Here is a 24,253-nt window from a genome sequence, read left to right as displayed (position 1 = left end):
TTATTTTGTCCAGAAAAAAGAAGAAGAAAGAAATGTGTGCTTATGTGAAGTTGTGTGGATATGTGTGAGACGCCAAAGAACGATTAAGGAAGTCCATTTGTGTTTTGAAAATGCAATAATCCTAGAGAGGTTTATGGTTTCGTGACGAGAAGAGGTCCCCYCCATCCCGTGAATTTCTTCACAGGCTCAGCTGGACTGATTCATGAACCCAAATTGACTGAAAGTGAGAATTTTTGTGACTGCTTTTGAAAATAACTGGGTAAATGTTGACAAGGGAAGTGATGGGTGGGGTTAAGGTGATAACGTTGACATTAAATTGATGTCTGAAGAAGTATACAGATTGAGAAAAGAACTGAAACACAGASAGAAAGAGGGAACAAGAAACCAGTAAGAGATAACCAGAGGGCACACAGGGTTTAATAGGATGTGCGTCAGGCAGGTACTAAATAACAGGAAGAGACCGGAGTGTACACACTTTGCTAAGAGTGGGTGTGTTTTACGACAAGTCATAAGCATTATATACTAACAAAATAYATATATTTTTACTGAAACAAAATCAGGCTTAATACTGAGGTTTATATCTTATGTTGCATCAAACACATAAATATATTTATTGATGACATAAATTACAATTTTTAAAGTTTTCATCATAATCAGCCTGATTTAGTGGCTTTTTTCTATAATTGTATTTAAAAAGCCCAATCTTCATGTGTCATCTCCCAGAGAGAGAGAGATGTTGTTGTTGTTTCTCCTCTAAGTGCCCAGGGGCTCTATTGTTTTTCCTGCTGATAATGTCCCCTGCTTGTTGCTGACCTCTGGACAAAGCGTCTCTTAGCGATCAGTACCATGAGTCATGATCTTAGCTTTGGGTAATCTTACGTGGTAAAAATAGAATGTCTATGGTAATAACTTTCTTTATTTTCTTCTGCCCTCCTTAAACAGATCTTCCAAATTCTCTGCAAGTCCCCCGACCAACGGTCCGGAGTCATCTCACCATCAGAGTGCAGTCAAAACTGATGTCAAAGTCTGGTCCCTCTGTCCATGGTCCAAAACCTCTTGACACCCCCAAGCCCAGACCTCTGTCTCAGCCTGACCCACAGGAAGAGCCCTGCCATCAGCACAGGCTGAGTAACGGGGAATTGTCTCACTCTGATGAGGAGACAGGTGATCWCCTTGAAATGGCTGAGGAGAATCACAACAAAGAGGAGAAAAAAGAAGAACAGGGTGGGGTTAGTGACAACGGCACAGGAGGGAATGACAAAGAGGACACAGCAGGGGGAGAACCGGTGGTGGGAGCAGAAAAAGAAGCAGCAACGTTGGATAACGATGGTGATGCAGACAGTGTAGGCTCGGAGGACACCATCAAAGCTGACGGTTCAGTTGACATTACAGAGGATGAAGACACTGAAAATGACTTGATCCAGCCTGAAGGCGGAAACCACACTGATGATGAGAATACGTTAGCACGGTCTTCATGTGAAACAGAGTATGAAGCARAGCAGGAGGAGGAGAATGACGGTTGTGGCCCTGCAGACGAATCAGATGAACAAGTAGAGGAACAAAACCACAATCGAACGCTSTCATTTAGTTATCCAGGAGAGAATGATCCTGATCTTAACGAAACAAACACAGAGCAAAGTGAAGACTGTTTCCATTTTAGTTTGCTCACAAATGAGACAGAGTTGGAAGCAGGCAGATTCTCTTTTGGATTCACCGTGCTTCCGACTGTTACTGAGGAGTACCCCTACGATGTGATTGGCCCTACAGATGATGCTAGTGACACATGTGAGTCATGTGGAACAGCTGAAACAGGGGACACTGAGGTCTGGCAACCGGAACGAGCCACCAAAGACCCCTCTGGTTGTTTCCGATTCACAGCCAGCACCGAGGATGTGTTTGGGCCTTATTCTGTCATTGAGGCTCTTCCAAGAGATATGAGCAGCACCGCTGATCCTGAGTGGAGCCCKGGTGAAGATGATGATGATCAATGCTCACCTGCAAACGAAGTTCAAACCCAAGATGCCTCTGGACATGAACCTTATTACGTCTCATCGGATGATGTGGACAAACTTGAAGACAAGCAAGTAGACTCAGACCAGCCCCATGATAAGGAGGACGTTGAACAGTCTGAGCAACAAAAAGACAAACCGAAGGACAGTGAGTCTGCAGATGAGTACGCAGACATTGACGACACCGTCTGCTCAAAGGCAGATAACTTGGAGCAGTCTGAATATGTCTCATCAGAAGATTATGTTGAGATAGGTGAYGAGGAAGAGGAGGAGGAGGAGATAGAAAAGAAACATATCAAAGGGAAAAGCGCAAAAGAGAGGACAGCAAAGCGAGAACAGGCTTTTCGCAGCCAGAGACGAAGCTGCCAGCCTCGCCTCAGGTTGTGCACCATCACAGTGCCAACAGATCTGGACCTGGGCCGCACCCCGGAGCTCACCAACAGAGTGGTGTTCGCTCACACCACTGAAGCATTTGAAGAAGACATTGAAGAACTGGACTGCCACATTGTGCCTTATTTTGAAGACACAGACTCGGACAGCAAAGAGCATGTATATGAGGAAGTTGGTTTTGACTCGGAGGGGGAGAACTTTGTGACTYTTGATCGTAAAACCATTGTCACACGATCACGATCCTATTCTGGGAAGGTTTCGGGTTATGTCCCAGAGACTGTACCAGAGGAGACGGGGACAGAGTACCAAACTCATGACTACTGCACTGTAGAAGTAGATAAGAATGGTGAACCCATGAGTCAATCACAGCATCCAGGAGTCAACAGTGTGACTCCATCTATGATGTCCCGTCGTTTCATCCTGAACTCTCGGTCTGCAGAAAGTCCAGAATCCTTGACCACACTGTCAGAGAATGGACAATCTTTTACAAATGAGATCAGGATAAAAAGGAAGGACGACACTCTTTCCCTTCCATGTGTCATAACTTCCTCTGGAAGCTTTTCGCAGCGAAGCCATCAGTCATCGAGTGGTGTTTCTACACCAACTTCCATGGTGGACATACCACCACCTTTTGACCTAGCGTATATCACAAAGAGACCAGTCACCAAAAGTTCCCCAGCCCTTCTAATCCATCATGACCCCACTGAAATACCTAAAAAGAARAAGTCCTCATTTAAGCGCTTCCTGGCACTCAAGTTCAAGAAGAAAACGGATTCAAAGGGTTTCAGTGATGGAAGTGTTCGCTCTTCACGATCTTCCTCTGAGTCTAGCCATCATGGTGCAAGAGTTGTAGAGCTCGATCGTATAAGCACCGGCAGCTCTTCTCAGCTTCAGTCCCGTCTTGTGAACCCCAAACAGCATCCTGCAGACCTAACATCTGCCTTTGTCCTCTACAAAGATCGCCCCAGGAGGAAAGGGGACCCTAAAGCTGATGGCAGGAGTGTCTCCAGAGTGGAGTCCTTCGAGGAGCGCTCTCGCCGCTCCGTCAGGCCGCTGCCTCTGACCAAACCTCGCTCTATCTCCTTCCCCAGCGCAGACACTTCAGACTATGAAAACATCCCAGCCATGAGCTCCGACTATGAGAACATCCAGATTCCAGGAAGGCCGGTTCGATCTCACACGGTTACAGAATTTTTTGAGAATCCAACCCGCATAACAGTAACCTGTAACGAGAACGATGGCTAYGTGGATATGAACAGTTTCCCTGGGATTGACAGCAAACTTCAGACACTGTCATCAAAAACAGACAATGAAAGGTAAGTTCAATGTATTTTATTATGTTTCAAGGAGACACTGAAGATTACTTTACTTAATTCATAATCACATCTCTTCATATACAAATGTTAAACTACTTTGTTTTGGGAAAGCTTAGATAATTCGAATTGTGTCCATTTAAGTACCACGTATTTTACTTTGTATTTCATATGCTCACCAAGGAGCTGAATATGCTGTATTTGTCAAACCACTTACACAGGACAGAAATCTGTATTTCGCTCGGGAAGACAGGGATGTTACTGGAACTGGTCATATTTTCAGAGCAAACATATCTKAAGACTTCAGAGCTGGTCTTGAGTTATATTGTAGCTTATGTGTAGACCTGATATTAAACTGTCCAAAAGAGGTGAGAATACATTTCTTTGAAATTGTAAAATCACTTGTGAACTTGTCAACTGAGCTGCCAGGTGCACACTTATCCACTCATGACTCCAATCTTGACTTTTGTAAAACTGCAGATATTCTCTAACTGCATCTCAGGTGAGCAAAAATCACCTGGCTGAGTACAATCGGGTTCCTCTCATCGGAAAGTGTTGTGTGTGAGAAATGAGCAGCCTGCTGTGTCAGGCTTCACTGGCTTCGGGAAGATGGACAATGCTTGCGGGAGAGCTTAGTTCTGTTTTGTGTTACTTGGATTCAAAGGTCACATCTGGCGCTGCTGCTTCCCATGCAAGTYTGAGGTAATAGAACAGGTAAAGGCAATGAGGTAGCTCATTGACTGCAGCTTGTACACATTAGAAAAAGTCATTATGGATGCAATTAAAAGTGACAAAAAGGGTGAGGGGCTTCTTTCACACATCGAAGTGGAGGAGCATAAAAGAAAAAGTGTGAACACCAGCGGTGAAGTGTTAATAGAAGRAGGGTGATCAATAGAAAAAAAAACAAGACTTATAAGGATAAAGTAGAACGGTGGCTTTGTAAGAACAGGAAGAAGAAAGCAATAGCAGTTCTGGTGTAATTGCTCTCCTATACCTGACACAGATGTTCAGGAGGGCTTTTATTAAAGTAGCTCTCTCCTGAGTGCTTCTCTTTCACTGGACTCTCGAGGGTCTGCAGGATTTACTGCAGTGCGTGATGAAGCGAGGAGTTGCAGCGTTGAGACCGTGCAAAATTATTCCAGCCTTTGCCTCAGCTTCAGTCATTCCTGAACGCAGTCTCTTCCTTTCAGTTTGATTAATACAATCTATGTTTCATAAAAACTCAAAAAGTTGGGGCATAATCTGTTTTTTTTTTTTTTTTTTGTAAAGAGGCACAATATTAAAAAACTTGATGTGCAGTTCCATTGTTAAAAATTGCAGTGCACGGCTTGTAATATAAAAAAACAAATATATTTTTTCATATTGTGATAATGAAACTCTCAGCAATCTGTGTGCTTTAATATCTCAGTCCTAAGCATCTGAATCACATGTGGGCATCTTGGGATCAATTACAGTCCATCAGATTGGCCAAATATTTTACTGACATGCATGATAATTTCATAGCCTGCAATTCATTACAGTCCAAACGGTCTTTTGTGAGTTTGTTGTTGCACATGTTGATAGTGCAATGATTAACAACCAGCCACCACTGAAGGTGCAAGGGCAAGATATTTTTGTTCATGTCTGGGTTTTTTTATGTTTCTGTCTAATTGTAAAATATCTCATGCACCACTTGGTGGATTTAAAAAAAGCTAATTTAGTAAACACAAAAATTGCTGTTATTYTGTTAATTCTGAAAATATTGAGCTAAGCTTAGATGTATTAGAGGCTAAAACTCATCCTCATCTTATACTCTGAGAGTTGACTGATCACTCAGGACCTGTTTTGAAAACTATAGTAGTCAACTCTGTCTGTTAGCAAATTATCTCACGAACCATTCGACAAATTTTTTAATAAAATTCATTACTGGCAATCACAGTTAATCATAGGATGTACAAGTGATTACCTTTTGACGGCTGCCACAGCTTATTGACCTTAGCAAACATAGTAGTAGCTGATGATCATCCTCAGCACATATTCTGAGGTTTAACAGATCTCATGAGCTCTCTCATAACATTATTTTAAGGTTGGATCAAAACTTTGTTTATTCTTTTTCCAAGATATACTTCATTAAAAACTGRCATTATAGGTGGCGGGCAGGTGATAGGCATTCCTTCAAGGCTTTTAATTCTTAGCTTTGATTATCATTTTTGCCTTGGTTTTTGTGATGCATTCAGTTTGTAATTAATAAACAGATGTTCTTTTTTAAACTATTTTATCTTCTCTTTATAGTGTGTTATTGCAACTTGTTTGGACAGAATATTTCTAATCTGTAGTTTATTTATTTTATATATATTTTTAATTATTGATATTTTAGAAAAAAATAATACAACCACTTTTTCCAATGTTTTTCTCTTCAGTCTCTTTTTGGTGAGGCTGTAAACTTTGCATGTTTTCACGTTGGGAACCTTCCCCCTTCACTCACGATGCTGACCTGGTGCAGGCTCTTTATGGTCTCCTGATGCTATTGTTGCATCTCATTGTGTGCTTGAGATCCCACTCAGATCACAAAGATGCAAAGAACCAACCCGTCCTTTCACTCTGCCTTTACCACATTCCCACTGGAGAACCTACAGTTACCAGGGTGTCTCTGGTGTGTTTTTATTGGAAGAACGTATGCATGTGAGCATCCTCCTGCATAGTCTCTGCACGGTTRTTGTCTGCTTTTCTGAGTACATATGGGGCTGAATTCTTTTCAAATCTTGACACTATTACTGTCCCAGGCCACCAAGATGAGGGTGACAGTGATTTATTAAGAACACATTCAACACAGCTGGGTTGGAGAGTCACAGAGGGCCGAGTTCTCTTTGTAGTAAGGTAAATAACCAAATTCAAAGAACTACACACAAAAGCTCAGTGCTTGCAGCCACACACATGCATTTTAAGGAGAACACTGATGAACTGCAGGTTTACCTAGTTTCTAGTTATGTGATTAATGTGCACCAACAGACGATGTTAACACGTACACTCAGAGTAAGTGGGGAAAAAAAACATGTTAATTAGCAATGGACCATGGAGTACAATAGGCAAACAAAAGGCTTAATGATTTATCTCCATTTCAACCAAGGTGTGTGTATGTATGCAAGTAGGTGCAGGCAGACTAAGTTATAGTTCCCTGCTGTTTTATCAAAGGTGATACTGCTGCTGAGGATGCTGTCTCAGCAGAACTATCTCCACCGAGCAGCCATGCAGCAACAAATGAAGGCAGGAAAAAAATGTTTTGGTAAAGAAAGTTTAGAATTTGCATTTTTGCTCGTCTTAGATGCCATTTAGTGTCCACTATGAAAACGTTGTTTTCTTAAGCAGACAATATGCTGTTGTCTYATCCTTGGGCATAATTTTTGCTTTACGAGGTTTGATTTAAACCTCTTCGGAGGAATGGAAAAGCTCCGTCATGGCCTTYAAAACAGCATCTCCACCCGCTGCTGAGTGAGTGTGAGTGGCGATGAAGGAGCCATCTTAAGTACATTGTTGTACTGGGCGGTGTGCTGTGCAGCAAGGCAGTGGACAGGGCGTGTCGCTGGCTCGCCAAGGCCCGGTGCCAGCCGCACTGAGGTCACGAACAGGTCATCCCAAGGGAGGAAGTTTCCAGCCCAGGAGCTTCCCACCAACCTGTTTACAGGAAATGCAGAACACAAGGGTGGAGCTGTGGTGGGAGGTGTGGAGGGTGGAGAAAAGAGATGACAGGTAGGATGAAGTGGGAGGAAGGGGCTCACGGCGGTGGGGTGAAGKTTTAGACTTTCCCTTGAACAACAAAACGAGGTGTGGTCCCATCAGGAATGTCAAGTCTGCTGCTGTTGTTGCCTCCAGTTGCCAAGAATGTCTGCAGTCTCTCCTGCAACACAGCATTTAAACTGGGTCTAAGAAACAGGCGTTAAAGAATGAGCTTTATTTACTGGTGTTTTAATTTGTGTGTTTACAGCACTGATGAGAATAACAAGGTGAGATCTGTACTAATGATCCTGTTCTCTGATTGTCTTAGATGCAGATACATCTGTTTGTACCCTTTCTTTACAGAAAGGAAACCCCACAGAGGTCACCGACATAACTTAATAATTAAAAAAGTAAGAATTAGAAACAAAAATACTGAAAATCAGCTAATGAGGCCTTGATAAAAAAAAAGAAAATATATTAAATAATAAGGGTAGTGTGTATTTAGTCATTATTCTGTTGGAAGATTGACAACCTGTGACTGAAAATAACATTTTTAACGACTTGCCTTGATGGTCTTGAGATTTTACTTAACCGCTTTTTTTTTKKWWTTTTTTTTCTCTAACAGGAGGATACAAACAAATTTATCTGCATCTATAACTGTGCAACATAATTAGCTGGTGACAATATGATCAAATGTATGTGTCAGGCTGTAAATAAAGAAAATTGCATTTGTTCTTCTTGTGCAAACGTTTATTAATTTATTTAAAAAKAATAAATAATGTGTTAAATTCTGCAGTTCTTGCCTGCTAGCTGAATCAACCATAAAGTCATTTTCCTGTTCCTTACCTTTTTGTTAAGTAAGTTAAGTATAAGCGATTAAAATTTATTAACGTAGAGCAAAAATGATCATGGTATTCTTGGGGGAATGCTTTTCACCTGCCTCCTTGCATGTCAAAGTTTTATACCAAACGTTTTGTGCAATATGTTAGTGGTCAGAGTGTGTGATAAAAAAAATACTTTCAGCTACTGACACACCATATTTTAGCTTGATATCCACAGAATAAAAAGAGTTTGGCCAAGTTGATAAACTGTTGCAGCCATCCTAAAATAAACTGTAGTTGCTGTAAATGAACATCCACTGTTTATTTTCTGAGAGTTTCATTAAACTCTGGCTACTGGTTCTTGAGTTCTTTTGTTAACAGACAAATAAAAGCAAAAATTCCCTGCCCTTTATAAACTACATTTAAAATGTGATATAAAAACAAACTGTTAATAAGTTTAATGTTTTACGTTTTTCAATGCCATCCATATAAATCAACACATATCAGAGTTAATCATCGTAATTACATGTTGCACACAAGGGTGGAACTAGATATTTTTGCATGGGGGCACAGGGCTGGCAAAGGTGTTTTTTTAAGGGGGCACATACAAATAAAACTACTCTGGATTTAAAAATTCAAGATGGCCTCCACAGCTAACTTCAAATGTCTCTAATTCAGCTGTTATAAGAAATATTGAGCTGAAAATTTTGCATGATTGTAGCTAAGAATGATTAAAAAAATTAAAAACATGCTGAATGTTGGTCTAAGAAAACTGCTAACGCTAATTTCACAAAGTGCTATAATTGAACTATTTTTAAACACACACATCTGAAAATTTGCATAGCAGTAGCCAAGAAAAAATCTTTTACACAATCTGATTTCAAATACAAAGATGGCTGTCCTAGATAATTTTAAATGGTTCCAACTCAGCCATTTTTAAAACTGAGTTGAAAATTGGTTTGGTGATAGCCATGAGCAATCCACATAACATTCTGAAAGATACCTCAGCTAGCAAAATAATTTTCTCATCAAATGTCCATTTGTGAAATGCCACATGGAAACYCCACCCACTTGTCAATCATTTGGGGGTAGCACCTGGGGTAGCCAGGCCACCCCTCTGGCATCGGCCCTGCTTGCACACAYTACTGTAGCTCTGTCATATCTGTGAATATCTAAATGTCTAAATATAGACTGATTTGGGATCAAGAGTTTTAATTCCTTAGTTCAGTTTTACAGATGTGTCTACTACCACACTGTTGTGTGTTTTGCTATACACATGCCATATTTGGATGTACGTGCAGGGACGTGCATTGCTGATTTACCCATGCTATAATAGTGTATGTTATTTGTTAATACTTAGCATTTTTCCCTATATAAGTCAAGAAAAATGAAATGAGGATAGCTCGGTGGTTAGGTATGTATTTGTCAGCGAGGAGGTTGCAGGATCGCCTCCCAGCTTRGAGMTTTTCTTTGTGGAGTTTGTGTGTTCTTTCAGTGCGTGTGTGGGTTTTCTCCAGTTTCTTCCTCAAGACCAAAAATGTACACATCAGGTTAAATGGCAACTCTAAATTGTTTCTAGGTGTGAATATTTGTCTATGTGTCCCTGTGTTGAACATGAGACCTGTCTGAGTGAAAAATAAAAATAAATGAGTGGATGAATTGATTTTTATTCTTTTTTTAATTATTTTTTCGTGGGTCATAACATGAAGTAATGAAAACATATATTGTTTTATGACATTTATGATGCACATGCTCATGATGCATCTTCATCATGTAAACTTTGTATTACAGTGTGTTACAGTGCAAGCTCAGCACATGTTATTTGCTGTTTGTGCTATTTGCTTGTTGTGGTACTCAGCATCTTGTTGTTGCGGTTTATCTCTGAGCTTGTTTTGTTTGAACGCCAGTCTTCTGTCAGCATGTAGACATGATGTCCCTTCTTCTGGATCTTCTTGCAAGTTCTCTATTGTRCTCTGATAGATCTCAGTCTGATGATGTATCTTCTGTTGTCTYCTTCAAGTAAAATCTAAGCCAAACCCACAACAGCACATTGTCAATTTCTTCTGAATTTGTAGAACAAGTGCCAAGTAAAAACAGTTGATCTTATACTAGTGTTGTTTATCTCAGATACAATTGTAAAAGCGTTGTGTAAATGTTGGTTCTCCTACATACAACACCAAATATACTCAAAAAATGCAGCTGCAAACACATAACTTAATGAACAACGTTTATTATATTATATTATTGTGTATGTGTGTGTGTGTGTGTGTGTGTGTGTGTGTGTGTGTGTGTGTGTGTGTTTACAAATACTCCACAGAACCATGGCAGTGCAAGAGTGATAACATAGAATATCATGATTTCAAAGTTGCTACCTTCATGCTACATGTATATTTTTCACATGGCATGATCACACATACCCTGAAGTATCAGCTCTTCTTATAGTCAGGTATACAGTATGGTACAAAGGTGAGACAACTTCATAAATAACTTTAGTCATCATTTTCATATACTCATTTMTGGCTGAACTAATTACTGAGGTCTTTGAACTGGTGTCACTGGTCAGTTTTTCATTGTCTTTTCAGCATGAAAACCCTCTTCGTGATTAATGACACTATAAGTGCAGAAACTGATTCAAAAGATTAGAATCGATTTCAGCATGAATGTGCAAATCCTGTTAAGAGTCATGTGCTTCTTCATGAAAAATGAAAAGCGTATGTTAAGAAATTTCTGTATTTTTTTGTCATGTGTTGGGACTCCTAGCTCCCACTTCCATTAAACTTAATTTCATTTGTGGTCCTGATTCACAAACATCACAATATCAAATTAATATCCTGAGTCAGTCCCATCACATGCAAAGCCACGACAATCATAAATCCACTGGCTTCAATTATTTTGCACAGGCGACACAACCTACAAACATCCCTCCTCACTAAAAGCAGCAAGCACAGCTGTCTCTGTTCTTATTCCCCTCCATTAGTATCACACTCTTCTATAGTTAGCGAGCTAATGAACCCATTCTGTTGGTCTTGATTCTTATAATGGTGCCATTACAAGTAGGAAAAGACCTGCTCTAATACAGTATATATTATAATAGGCAGTGTTTAGCTCAATTGATTTASGTATTACAAGCACCATCAAATTCATTGAAGACTGTTGGAAAGCGTTTGTATTTTTATTGTGGAATCATTTTGCCCTTAAATTTGACACAGTAGATTTAACTTTGTYGTGTTATCTGCTATAATAGCATTGTTTTAATAGTCTTATTATTATTATATTACTGTGGCACAACCTTGAAGAGTTCGCATTTGTTTAACTATGTTTAAAGTAGCAGTTGTGCGTGCTGTTTTTTTTTTTTTTTTTTTTTTTTTTTTACAAATCCTGCCACTTTGAAACAGTAAAGTCTTACAAATGCAACACTCTGTTATGCTTTCTGTTTCTGTGGAGCAGTCCTATAAATAATTGAGGACTGTGGTTGTGGAAGAAGAAAAAGGTGAAGGTGAACCTCCTCTCAAGAGTTGCTCTTGGTCATTTGATGGATTGTGTGATAAATCAGAGCTGAGGAATGAGTTCAGAGAAGAACAATCCCCTCCAGTTTTACTTTCCTTCACCGCAGCRCACAGGAGCCCAGGCTGACCCGACTGGTCCGAGGTCAACTATGAGTAATGGGCCGTGGGTGCTTTTCACAAGCCCACCCACAAAAGGCTGTTAGAGGTTTTTGCTTGTGTGTGTGGAACCGAAAGCTTGAAGTGCAGAGTGAGCCGTGTGAAGGATGTCTGAATGAAAATGAGGTCCAGTGGATAACTCTGTTAACCTTTAGTCTTCTGAAAGTAGTTTAGACCTCATTCACACTGAGGGCTGCTTCAAACATCTGGGCAAAGAATCAGTAACAGGTGTGTGAAGGAACATAGACTTTTTTACAGTTTAAAGTCAGAAATTGTTGGATAATATTATCAATATTTTATTTTCCATTACAGAAAAAGCAGGTTACCCAATAGCCCTCATGATAGCAAGTTAAAAAGGAATTAAATGCTAAGTGWTCCTTGGATGAATGCGTATCTCCCACTGGCTTTCGTGCCACAGCTGCATTCGCCTTTTGTTGAGAAATTACAAAAATGTAGCAGTTTAACATTAAATAACATCATGCCCAAATCTATGCAATTAGCGGTGTCCCAATAACAGTTTTTCTCAAACTGAGGACAAGTACTTCARTTTGGGTATTCGCTWATATCGAGTATTTAGTGAGATRGAACTTGCATTACACAATGATTAYAAAACACTTTTTWAAGAACCTGGTTAYAAATCAATACATATCRAATGTTTGATATAATGACTGTCATCTGAATGCTCATATTGTATTTTGTATGACTTTAACATCAGTGAGCTTGCGTATATGTGTTGATCCAAGTAAGAATGATGTCAACCTTGAGTCATACTTTTTAAATCTTGTAGCTCCACGTCTTCAGCTACAGAACTAAAGTCCAGTTGCTTCGTCTTTTTTCTTCGAATTTTCTGTCCTGGATGACTAACCCCTAATTTACACTACATGCCTTCTGGCTCCGCTCTGCTCCGGTCCGACCTTCGCAGCAAATACGCACCCATTATAATCAATGAAAGTGTTTACACTGGTTCCGCACGGCAGTGGTGAGCAGCCGTGAGCAGATGGCGATCCAGCAAAATTAGATCCGATCCTATTTTTGCCAGATGCCAGAGCTGCGCCGGAGTCAATTTTTAAAGATTATGTCACACCAACAGGAAAAGAAACGAGCACAACATCTGTATTTTCAAAATAAGACACTATTCGGCTGAATAATTTGTCGCAATAATGTCGAAATCCCAGCTATATCAATCARTATATTGATATATATTCTACACAAATGCTGTCAGAATGTATCGTTCTGTTTGGGAAGCAGATGGAAACATGTAGCATGAAGCATATGTGTACATACACATACACATGGATTTTATTTTGAAATCAGAAGTTTCAAAAGGACGACAGCGAGACAGTTTCAACATAGATACCAAAAGCCTTTACATCAACATTTTCAGCTGTATTTGGAGTTCGTCTTCCACAGAATAAATTATTTTTTGCTCTGACTTCCACATCACTGGATTTATCGCTCAATCTCCTTCCTGCACATGCTCCCTCCTCTGTCTGTTGCACCTGAGCGGAGCTGAGCAGAACGGAGGCTGTGTAAATTGGGGCACAAACGAACATCTGTGAACTGCGCACCTCAGCGCAGCGGAGTGGAGACGCATGTAGTGTAAATCCAGGGTCAGAATCCACAGTAATATATGATACCATTTTGTTCCATAAAAACATTCTGTACCAGAGCAGCCAAAGGTGGAAGAATGTAACCAGTGAACTAAACAAGCATGTCAGATAATATAATTATTTAACCAGCTCTGATMGCACAACTTCAGAMTCGACATGCTAACAARTAGCATCCRCAGATCCATGTRTTATCCATGTAACKTCTACGTAACWTCCTGTAAACAGAGCTCTCTGGATGGGACGTCATCTGCTGCACCMGTGGGTCATATTGACATCATAAAGCRTTCATAMTGTGATCTAAYGGAGGTTGCATTTAAAATGCAAATGTCCAAATGGTATTGGGGCATTTTACCAGTATCAGTATTGAGACACCACTCAATGTAGTACCACAAGATCCCAAGAGTATTGTTAGGAACAACTCTCAGCTACCTACCACAGCAGATTTTAGATTTCTGTCAAATTTATTGAGGTAYAGCCATTTTTGTGTTGACTGATGTTGAGTTCTGTAGCAACTATTGAATCAGGTTTATTCTAAATTTTAATCACGTCCAATAATTTCTTTATAGAAGTTTAATTCATAGTGTTCAATTGTTTATAAGGTATTTTGCAGGGGGAAAACAGACAGGTTTGACTGTAACAATGAAAAGCACTTAAGTTTGTGTTGTGAATAACACTTTCCTACTACCTCACCAAAGTTAACAGAATTTTTGCCATTTATGTTTTCAATGTCACTTGACTGTGGCAGTCATTTTGAATTGGATTGGCTCCAAAAGTTWTTCACTTATATAAGGAACATGCGGTGCTTGTTTCCTGAAAAATTAGCTAAAATTACCAAGAGCTTTATAAGGTCAACTAGCTGTGGAAGCCATCTTGAATTAGGTTGACCCCAAAAGCTAATCAGAGGTAGATGTACATGTACATGCAATGATTTGCTTATGATGCGCAAGTTAAAATAAAATGAATCTTTTGGTTTGTAAAAAMCTGTCACACAGATACAGACACAAGCTAAAACATTATTGTCCACCTTGACCTTTTGGCAGCCGGAGATGATAAATCCATAAGCATTGCATTGTGACCGCACATTGTCACATTTATAGTTTCCTGCTGATATGATTGCTGTCAAACATCCTCAGTGTGTCATAATGGGCCAAAGGGGTATAAGTAATTAGTGCAAGTTGCATTTAAAAGGGATTACATGTAAAATGTTCCATGGTAAATCCCTTCAGGTATAACATACAGAGGGATTAAAGGAACGACTGTGCCATCTCTTTAGAAGCTAATCCGTAAAGGGATTACTGCGAACCTCCGAAGGGCTCTTCATWTGAACTGAAATGCTCAGAGATGCACACAGGAAGCAGGAAAAAACATACATTTGCAGGTGACTGGGGATTTTGATATGAATTTGAACATGTCCTGTGAGAATATGGTGGCTTTTTACTGGAAAAGGTGCATTTGGGAATTTGTGTCCCTCATGCTKCTTTGTGTCCCCCGAATGAAAAGACAGGGTTGTTGTTCGCCTTTTAACGTTTGCTGTTATATTTCACTGAAGATGTTTTGCTATTTTTAYGCTGACTTCTCGCCTCTTAACAGTGCCTACACAGAGCCTTTCCCAGTGAACACGGTCTCTGATGGGCAGTCAGCTGATGAAGACCACGGACGAACGTCAGAGGAGGAAGATGGCGTCATGGAGCAAAGCTTTGACCGACAGGTGAGCAATAAGATGCAGAGAAACAAATGACTGGCCCCTCCTTTGGTAATATGAAGCTGATTTGATGAATCCTGAGTTTCCCAWATATTTCTACTTTAAAAAGCCAGTATTTTACAGCAGTGCTGAGATGGACCTCACCCATCCTGCTGCTGTCACAATATCAAAACAACCCCTCTGTTCTCATCATGTGACGTGCATTTCCTTGTTTTCTTYCTCTTCAAAGACAAGTTACAATAAATCGAACAAAGAAAATTCAAGAAGGAAGTGACCAGGAAAGACTTGAGTCAGCCCTGGGGGGATTTTTTGTCCTTTTTTTAAATAATTAAGTATTACACTGAATAAGGACAGAGGCCAGAAAATGACCTCAACATAACTCTGTTTGTCATGTTTTGAGTCCCAACGATTAGCCGCTAAATCWATGTGCAGCCTTTTTGCCACTGTCACTCATTAATAATGCATCTTAGTTTAAAYGTCTCCTATTTGAGAAAACGTCATGTTTTAGCGTCGCAGTAATGAAATAATCTGTCTTCTTTTGACAACTGAAATCCAAAAAGAAAAAAAAGGGAAAAATAAATTGCTGTTTTGTCAGCTTCTTCAGCTCTGGCRCAGTTGTTGCTATTAATGTTTGAGAGGACTGAGTGCCCGCAGAGAGCGTTTAACATTAACTGTGTTCATTCATCTCCCACCACTCTACCTTCTTGTCACACAGATTGATGGTCGATCCCGAGCGTTTTACATCGCCAAGGAGCTTGTCGACTCAGAGAGACTGTGAGTACCTACATTTGTGGGACTACCCCACAACGGTCCATTCTCATGGATGCAACTACAAACCCTGACCTTAACCCTAACCCTAGCCTTAAACTTAACCCAAACAAAACCTGAACTTCTTTTCTAATTATTATTATTACTGTCCCTTTAGTACTGCAGTTCAGTTCAACTAATCTCTGCTGCATTGATAATCCATCAAACAGTGGGCAGCCAATTACACAAGTGTCCTGCTGCACACTTAACTATTCCTCAGAAGTAATTTCTTCTTAAGGCGCCACTTAAATAATTTAATGAGTCTCAAAGAAAAATAGACCGAGTTGTTCGCAAGGTTGCAAGTTTTTTTCTACAGTTTAATGTAAATCTTTTCTTGTCTTTGCAGACACGTCGCTGCCCTCAAACACATTCAGGAGGTAGGAAAGCTTTCTTTGCCCCAACCACAACCTCTTTTAAATCTCTTCTGAATGAAAGATTTTTGAGCAATCCACTAACATAATCCAATTATACATGTCTGCTCCTCAGTCTCTGTCTCATCCTCCTCCTTCTTCTCCCTTAGAGTCTCTGCAAGTTTATCAGTGTTGTTGCAGCAACATTTACTTCCTGGTCTTGACAAAGTTGTTGTTTTGTTTTCTGGAATGGTTTGTTGTAAGGAGTCCTGATACCATGAGCTTCACCTTACATGTACAATCCCAATTCCAATGAAGTTGGGACATTGTGCAAAACAAATAAAGCCAGAATACGATGATTTGCAAACACTTTTTGACCTACAGTATATTCAATTGAAAACACTACAAAGACAAGATATTTAATGTTCAAATGTATAAACTTTATTGGTTTGTTGCAAATATTCACTCATTTTGAATTTGATGTCTGCAACATGTTCTAAAAAAGTTGGGACAGGGTCATGTTTGCCACTGTGTTAAATCACCTTTCATTTTAATATCACTCCTTAAGCGTTTAGGAACTAAGGAAAGTCTAGTACCCACACTATTTTACTACGAAGCCACGGTGTTGTAACACGTGCAGAATGTGCCATTGTCTTGCTGAAATAAACAGGGACGTCTCTGAAAAAGACGTGGCTTGGAYGGCAGCATGTGTTKCTCCAARGCCTGTCTTTCAGCATTAATGGAGCCTTCACAGATGTACAAGTTGCACATGCCATGGTCAATAATACACCACTGTACCATCAGAGAGGCTGGAGTTTGAACTTTGCATTGATAACAATCCAGACAGTCCTTTTCCTCTTTGACCCGGATCCATAATTTTCAAAAACAGTTAGAAATGTGGACTCATCAGACCACAGGACACTTTTTCACTTTGCATCAGTCCATCTCAGAGAAGCCGGGGGCGTGTCTGGGTGTTGTTGATATCTGGCTTTGGCTTTGCATGGTAGAGCTTTAACTTGCACTCATAGATGTAGCGACAAACTGTGTTCACTGGCAATGGTTTTTAGAAGTGTTCCTGAGCCCACGTGTTAATATCTGTTACAGAATGATGTGGAATTTTAATGCAGTGCTGCCTGAAGGGTCAAAGGTCACGGGCATTCATTGATGGTTTTCAGGTTTGCTGCTTACTTGCAGAGATTTTTCCAGGTTCTCTGAATATTTTAATGAAACTATGGACTGTAGATGAAGAAATCCTTAAATTTATTGCAACTGTTCTTGAGAAACCTTGTTCTTAAACATTTGGACTGTTTGCTCACGCAGGTGTTGACAAAGGTGTGAATCTCGCACCATTCTTGCTTGTGAACGACTGAGTCTTTCAGGGATGCTTCCTTTATACCCAGTCATGACAGTCACCTGTTTCCATCTAACTTGTTCTCTTGTGGAATGCTCCAAACGGGTGTTTTTGAGTATTCCTCAACTTTCACAGTCTTTTGTTGCCCCTGTCCAAGCATTTTGGATGATGTTGCAGCCATCAAATTCAAAATAAATGAATATTTATAAAGGAGAAATCCCAGACGGAGCAGTGAAGGGAAACTAGAATTGAGCGGAACTGTGTAGGAAGGCAAGGGCCAGGCTAAACTTCATTGTAATTGGGGTTGTAAATATAAAGAGAATTCAAATTGACCAAAGTAATTGCATTACCACATAATTGCTGTCAGATAAATTAGCTCATCATGAAAAAAGGCTGCCATCTTGGATTTTCAAATGGTCAATTGGGCAGATTTGACAAATACCTCAGAGAGTCATCATACTAGATTTGGTGCTTGTATCACAATCATCCACTCTACTAATAGGGAGTGTAAAGTTTCAGGGAGTAAAAAGAGTTTGAGAGAGTTCAGATAGCTCAAAAGTTACTGCGCCACAATGTCCAATCCTGGACCTTGAAGGCTGCTATATCCTGCATGCTTTACTTGTTTCAATGATTAAATTAGCTCTTCAAGTTCTGCAGAAGCCTGGTAATCACCCATTCATTCAAGACTGGTGTGTTTGAGCAGAAAATCCTCTAAAACACGCAGGACAGCTACCCTTGACGACCCGAATTGGACATCCCTGTTAAAGCCAATGACGTCAATACACAACACAAATTAAACATATTGTAGCTAAATCATCAAATATCATAACACTTGGCCTGTGATCATGTAAAGAATTGAGACAGACAACACATTATGAAGCCTGTAGCTGTTTGGATGATGGCTGACAGAGCTGATCAGATAATCACTGCAATCCCAGACAGAAACCCATCAGTCGGCATGTTCCCGCTAACCTCGAAAGTGACCTGAATTCTGATGTGTCGTTATATCATGATCTATGAAAAACCTGCTGGAAGTCCAAAACAGCTGTTTTATGTAATATGATGCCCTTAAACAGTAATTAATGTCAATTTAAAACATCAGGCTCCTCTGTGATCAAAAACCTGCAGTGTCACCACCACAAAACTCATTTATACTCAGTAGCTGCTGCCAGTCAAAGGAAAAACACTTTTTTTAATCTCCATATAAGCATTAGTGCTTTAGATTGAACCTTTTGTATTTCATTTATGAAATCCTACTAAATTTTGCCCTTTATTATCTCCTGTTGCTACAGGGTGAAGGTGGATGGTATTGTTTTTGTGTTTGTTGTCAAAGTAGTTCATGAACCACTGAAAAACTTTTAGTGGTTCATGAAGAAGTGAATAAGTGGATGTACAACTACAACAGATTAACGTTTGCAGTCACTTAAAAATGGCCGCCACAGCCTACGTAATTTAAAAACATAAAAATCGCTTCTTTAATTTTATAACTTTTGGCATAAAAATCTGTGTGGAACTAGTTGAGACTGATCCCTATGGATTTTCTGAGCGCTAACAGAATGCACAATATCTTTGTTTAATTATTTCCTATTGGGTTTTTGACAGCTAACTCTATCTGTCTGTTAGCTAAATATATTTTAAACAACATTGCATTTTAAAGAAACTGGCAGGAAATAATCATTAGATGCACTTCTATGACATTAACCTTTGGAGCCAACCCATTTTAAGTTGGCTGCAACAGCCAACTGATCTAAAAAAGCACAAAAATGGCTATAACCATAACTATATGACAGATGTTGAGCAATTTTTTTCCAGATGAGAGTCATTGACAACAAATACTCCAAATACTTCTCATTTTCATTTTGCTTTTAATTTTTTTTTGCTTAAAACCTTATTCATTGTAGGGGTCAGCCTTCTTTGTCTGTTAGCAAAATATCTCATGAACCATTGGACAGATTTTCATAAAATAAAATAAAAACATTGAATGTATTTTTACAACTAACTAACTTTTAGAGTAAGCCAAATTCAAGATGGCTGCCAGGCCACAGATGATTTAGGTTATCCAGTTATTAAATGGCTACAACTCAGTGAATTTAAAAGATATTGATCTAAAAATTGAGGTGATAGTAGCTGAGAGTCACCTCTAACACAAACTGACGCTTCATTTGATTTTAAAGGATTGACCAAAAACAAAAAGATTATTACTCTGAAATTCCTTAAAATAAAATGGTTTTAGATTAAAACACTGGTGTGAAAGGTGGTGGCCCATCAAGAAATGCTAAACCTTTAATTTTCCCAGGTATTGCCTGGAAATCAAGAAATTAGTGCAGTGATGTCTTGAAACATGACACAATCCTGCCATCCACTGAAACAACACAACAAACAAACATTCTTTCAAATCAGCCAAAGCAATAAATACGGTAAATTCATGAAAAAAAACTTTAAATTTTTTTTATTTTTGTATTAATTTTATTCTTATTTTTTTTTAATGAACTGTCAGAAAGCTTTGGGGTAAAAACACAAAAATTTGATTGGTGATGGTTTATTTCTAAATACTTTATTATGATATAATAAAACACAATCATGAATCCTTTTTGTCACTTCTGAATATTTTGTCCTCATGTTGTTGCATAACGCAGATCACTGGGTTATTATAATTCTTCACACTGGGATCTTCTGAATTACTGAACTTACACGCAGGTCAACGTTACAGTTATAGTGAGTGATTCAGCCGGCAGCCGGAGGCGGCGGCACAGCATGTACCAACACACAATCTGGGAAAAAAACAAGGAGCTGCGTTAAGTGAGAGGCACACATGAGCTATTGTTCCATTGTTTGATAAGAAATAACAAGAATACAAAGAATTTCCAGGCCGTGTCTCCACATAGGAAGGGAGGCCGTGCTCCTCTTCGAAATGAATTTTCCCAACAACGGCTTCAGCGTGTGAGGCTCGCACTCTTTCGTTTCTCCTCGGTGACCCCTGACTTYTCTGCCGAGTTATGACTGAGCAAATCTGTTCAACTGAGGTCTCAATCTGGAGCTTTGGTTGACTTTTTTTTTTCTTTTTTTGAAAAATGAGTATCAGGTGGCGATCAAATGGGTAAAAATGGAGATAGAGCTTCTCTTTGAAGTTTTGAAACTTGACTACTATTTTTGTTTTTCACTAGACTTAACGATGACTCAGAGCTGGTTGTGCTCGATAAATATCAACAGTTTCATTACATTATCTCATGCTTTGGCTGGACACACTTGTTTGTTTTATGCTTGTGCTCGAGACAACTGTGACTCTTGTTCTTTAGAGACACGTCATGGATCTGCAGACTGAGAAGCTAAAATTAAACGCTCCTRATGGTTCACCCATTTCCAGTTTCCTTTTGAGTTCAGGATAAATCCGTTTCTGATCTTTCCCTCCAAAGTGCCATAAATATCTTATTAGTCACTGATACTTCAGTTATTAATGCTCGTTGCTCAGACTTTATGTGCTGTGTGCACTTTAAAGGAGCCAATGAAGAGATACATCAATAAGTTAAGCTGCTGTCTATGATATTAAAAGTGGGATCTCAGTCCAAAATATCATTGTATCATTGAGTGGTCATTATGCAGAAACACCTGGTGTGTGAGTGGGGGCCACCTTTCCTGAATGCCTGGACAGAGACCAGAGTACTGAGATAATATGAAGGGAGGGCAGCAGGAAGGATGTTTAGGAGGATCTGACCTTCCTTCCATTTGTCTCATTCCTCTGTGCCTTTTCATTTCTCCTGCCCTCCCATCCTCCTTCCATCCCCACAGCTATTTCCTTCATTCCTTGTATTTGTATTTTCTGCACACCTTTGTCTTCTTGAATAACTTTCCTCCGTAACCTCGTTTGCCCCTCACCTCCGCTCCTGCGCAGGACTTTAGGTCGGCGGTGACGGAGGCGGTGGAGGAAGACGGGGAGCCGGTGCTGGATGAGCAGAGGCTGGGGGAGATACTGGGCGTGCTCCCGCAGGCCTACGACCTCCACAGCAGCATCTTAGCTGAGCTGGAGGAGCGGATTAGCAACTGGTAACCTCAATGTTATCTCTATTCTGGCCAAAAGATGCTAAATAATTTTCGATTTTATGGAGTAGAATGGGAAATTAATTCATTTTTGGTGACATTTATTAAACTGTGTTGATTTCTGGGTGGAAAAGTGACAAAAAATAGAAAATACTCTCTTCTTTTTTAACTTAAAATGTCTTAAAATGTATTAAACTAAAAATATTAGACATGTTATATTTTTGAATAAATATGTTTTTTGTATCTTTCCTCAGAAATTATCTCTTTTTATCGTTTTGACAAAAGTAAACAATAAAAACAAACTTATGGTGTTAAATAAAGACGTTTTGGCAATGAGGGCAATAAATAATGTTCCAAATGTAAGTGAGGTTCTTATCTGTTAAAGGTTTACCAGATAAGAGACGGAACACTAATTTAACATATTCACAAAAACACAGCATTTTTTGGGAGCAAATACCTTCTTTAGTGAAGATTTATAGATATTTGCATTAAAATAATATAAAAATGTCTAAAAATAAATTAGAGAAAAATAAAACATTCCAAGATTCCACATCCTAAGTTTTGGATTTATTAAAATGAGATTTTTCCCTTAAAATTATAGTTTTGTTTTGTTTTTTGTTTTTGTTTTTTGCCAAAAAAAAAGGGAGGAGAACCAGAAGATGGTGGATGTGATCTTAAGCCGCCGGGAGGATTTTGGGGTGTTTGACACTTACATCTCGGAGTACGATCGCAGCATGTCGTTACTGGAGGAGAGCTGCAGAAACAACCCCACCTTCGCCGGCATCGTCAAGAAATTTGAGGTAAACAAAAAACAAACTCAGGGAAACATGACTGAATTTATTTTGTTTTTCTTTATGTAATGTGAATATTGTTTTACGGTACAAAACACGGGAAGAGCGTAGGTCATTCGTTACACTCAGCAACATCAAGTAGTATTTTTGACAGCCAGCAGCCACTGGGTCATGGTGGCCTTTTTAGTCCCTCTTTGTGCTGCTCCACTTCATGAATCTGACCTTTCAACTGTCCTGCTAGCTTACTTTGTAACCACAATAAATACCAACATTTGTCTGCTGTGGATCTCTTTCTCCCTGACATCAGAGAGGTGGGATTTGTTAAGGAAACGCTTGCCTCATCAAAACTGTAACGACTTCTTGTTTCTTGTTTCATTCTTAAAGTCCTACCAGGGCTCCTGCGCTGTTTCCATTAACGTCTGTGCTTTAAAGTTCACCTCCTCGCTTTTCTCTCAAAGTGTATGCAAATTCACCAGTTCCACGCTGTCTGCTGATTGGCTGTGAATTGCTGACATAATTGGTTCAGGCATCCCTGGTTTGATATAAAAAGCAAACAGACAAGACGCCAACTGTCTGAGCTCATAAATATTCAGCAGCAGCTGTGTCCTTCCGGAAAAAACGTAGCTCCCGTCTGACTTTGGACTAAATCCCGGCCTTTGGTTCCCTGCAGCTTGATTCACTGATGTAAACATTTACATCTCAGTTAGCTCTGCAACTACTATACTATGTTCCCTCATCAACCATGAATGCCTTTATTTGCTCAAATTGTACCAGAAAAGATCTAAAACATTCAGTTTTCCTCATTTGTTGTATCAACTTTAAACAGGTTTCGTATTGTTGTGTTTAAGTTCTTTGGATCTAAGAACTGTAATCTTCCTACTTTCCAACATCAGGGAGTTATGTGAGTTTGATGGATGCCCCACTGTATCAAAGTGTTGCTTTGGGAGTTGCATGAGTGTGTGACCCCTTTGGTAATGAGAGGGAAAGGGGGAAGAGGGAGAGCAAAGTCAACCATATAAGTCACAAAACACACCGTGCCTTCCGCCAAATGAGACGGTGGTCATTTATCTGTTGTTTCAGAGGCACATGCTCGCAAATCCCACGGGTGCTTCGAGCATGGCCTCCTTTTCTTTCTTTTTTTTTTACGTCACTCGACACCTCTTCCTGCCCCGTGTTTTTACCTTTCGCCGCTTCAAGCCAAAGCCCTGCGGTGTAAGTGGTTGTAATTTCATTTTGGATGTACTGATGACAGTGATGAAGTAGCTTCAGTCCCTGATCAGATCTGAGCTCGACCCTTACCGGATTACAGCCTCCCCTCAACAGCCTGTTTACTGCACAATCTGTAAACACTGGGCAGAACACTGCTGGGTGTGTGTGTGTGTGTGTGTGTGCAACCATACACTAAATGTGTGGATTCTCTAATATAAGGGGAGTGCCTCTGTTTAGATTTATATGCATGCCACATTGTGTGTGTGTGTGCGTGTGAAGCCCAGGTGGGGAGCAGGAGGCTGTGCAGCAGGTGGACAGAGAGCGATAGAGGGAGAGAGCGATGGAGTGAATTTCTTGTAAAGGCAGCTGGGCAATGAGGCAGACARAAGCTAATTAGAGAAGCAGCCTCCTTTACAACTCTCCAATTAGATCAGTTATGTATGTGTGTGTGTGTGTGTGTTGGGGTGGTGTATGTGTGTGTGTGTGTGTGTGTGTGTGTGTGTGTGTGTG

General features: G+C 39.8%; 1 protein-coding gene across 2 annotated transcripts in view; it reads left to right on the top strand.

Moving 5' to 3' along the window:
- fgd5a (FYVE, RhoGEF and PH domain containing 5a) overlaps positions 1–24,253 on the top strand; it is a 42,775-nt gene that overhangs the window by 1,191 nt on the left and 17,331 nt on the right. For both annotated transcript variants that reach the window (XM_014009840.1, XM_014009839.1), the window contains exons 2-7: positions 943–3,715; positions 15,089–15,206; positions 15,916–15,974; positions 16,354–16,384; positions 21,598–21,749; positions 22,387–22,543. In XM_014009840.1, coding sequence (XP_013865294.1) covers positions 943–3,715; positions 15,089–15,206; positions 15,916–15,974; positions 16,354–16,384; positions 21,598–21,749; positions 22,387–22,543 — 3,290 coding nt within the window. The remainder of the gene's footprint in view (positions 1–942; positions 3,716–15,088; positions 15,207–15,915; positions 15,975–16,353; positions 16,385–21,597; positions 21,750–22,386; positions 22,544–24,253) is intronic.

Source organism: Austrofundulus limnaeus, unplaced genomic scaffold (genome assembly GCF_001266775.1).
Source record: "Austrofundulus limnaeus strain Quisiro unplaced genomic scaffold, Austrofundulus_limnaeus-1.0 Scaffold62, whole genome shotgun sequence".
In the NCBI taxonomy this organism is placed as follows: Eukaryota; Metazoa; Chordata; class Actinopteri; order Cyprinodontiformes; family Rivulidae; genus Austrofundulus; species Austrofundulus limnaeus.
Note: the sequence above shows the minus strand (reverse complement) of the source record. Positions and strands in the feature narration are given on the sequence as shown.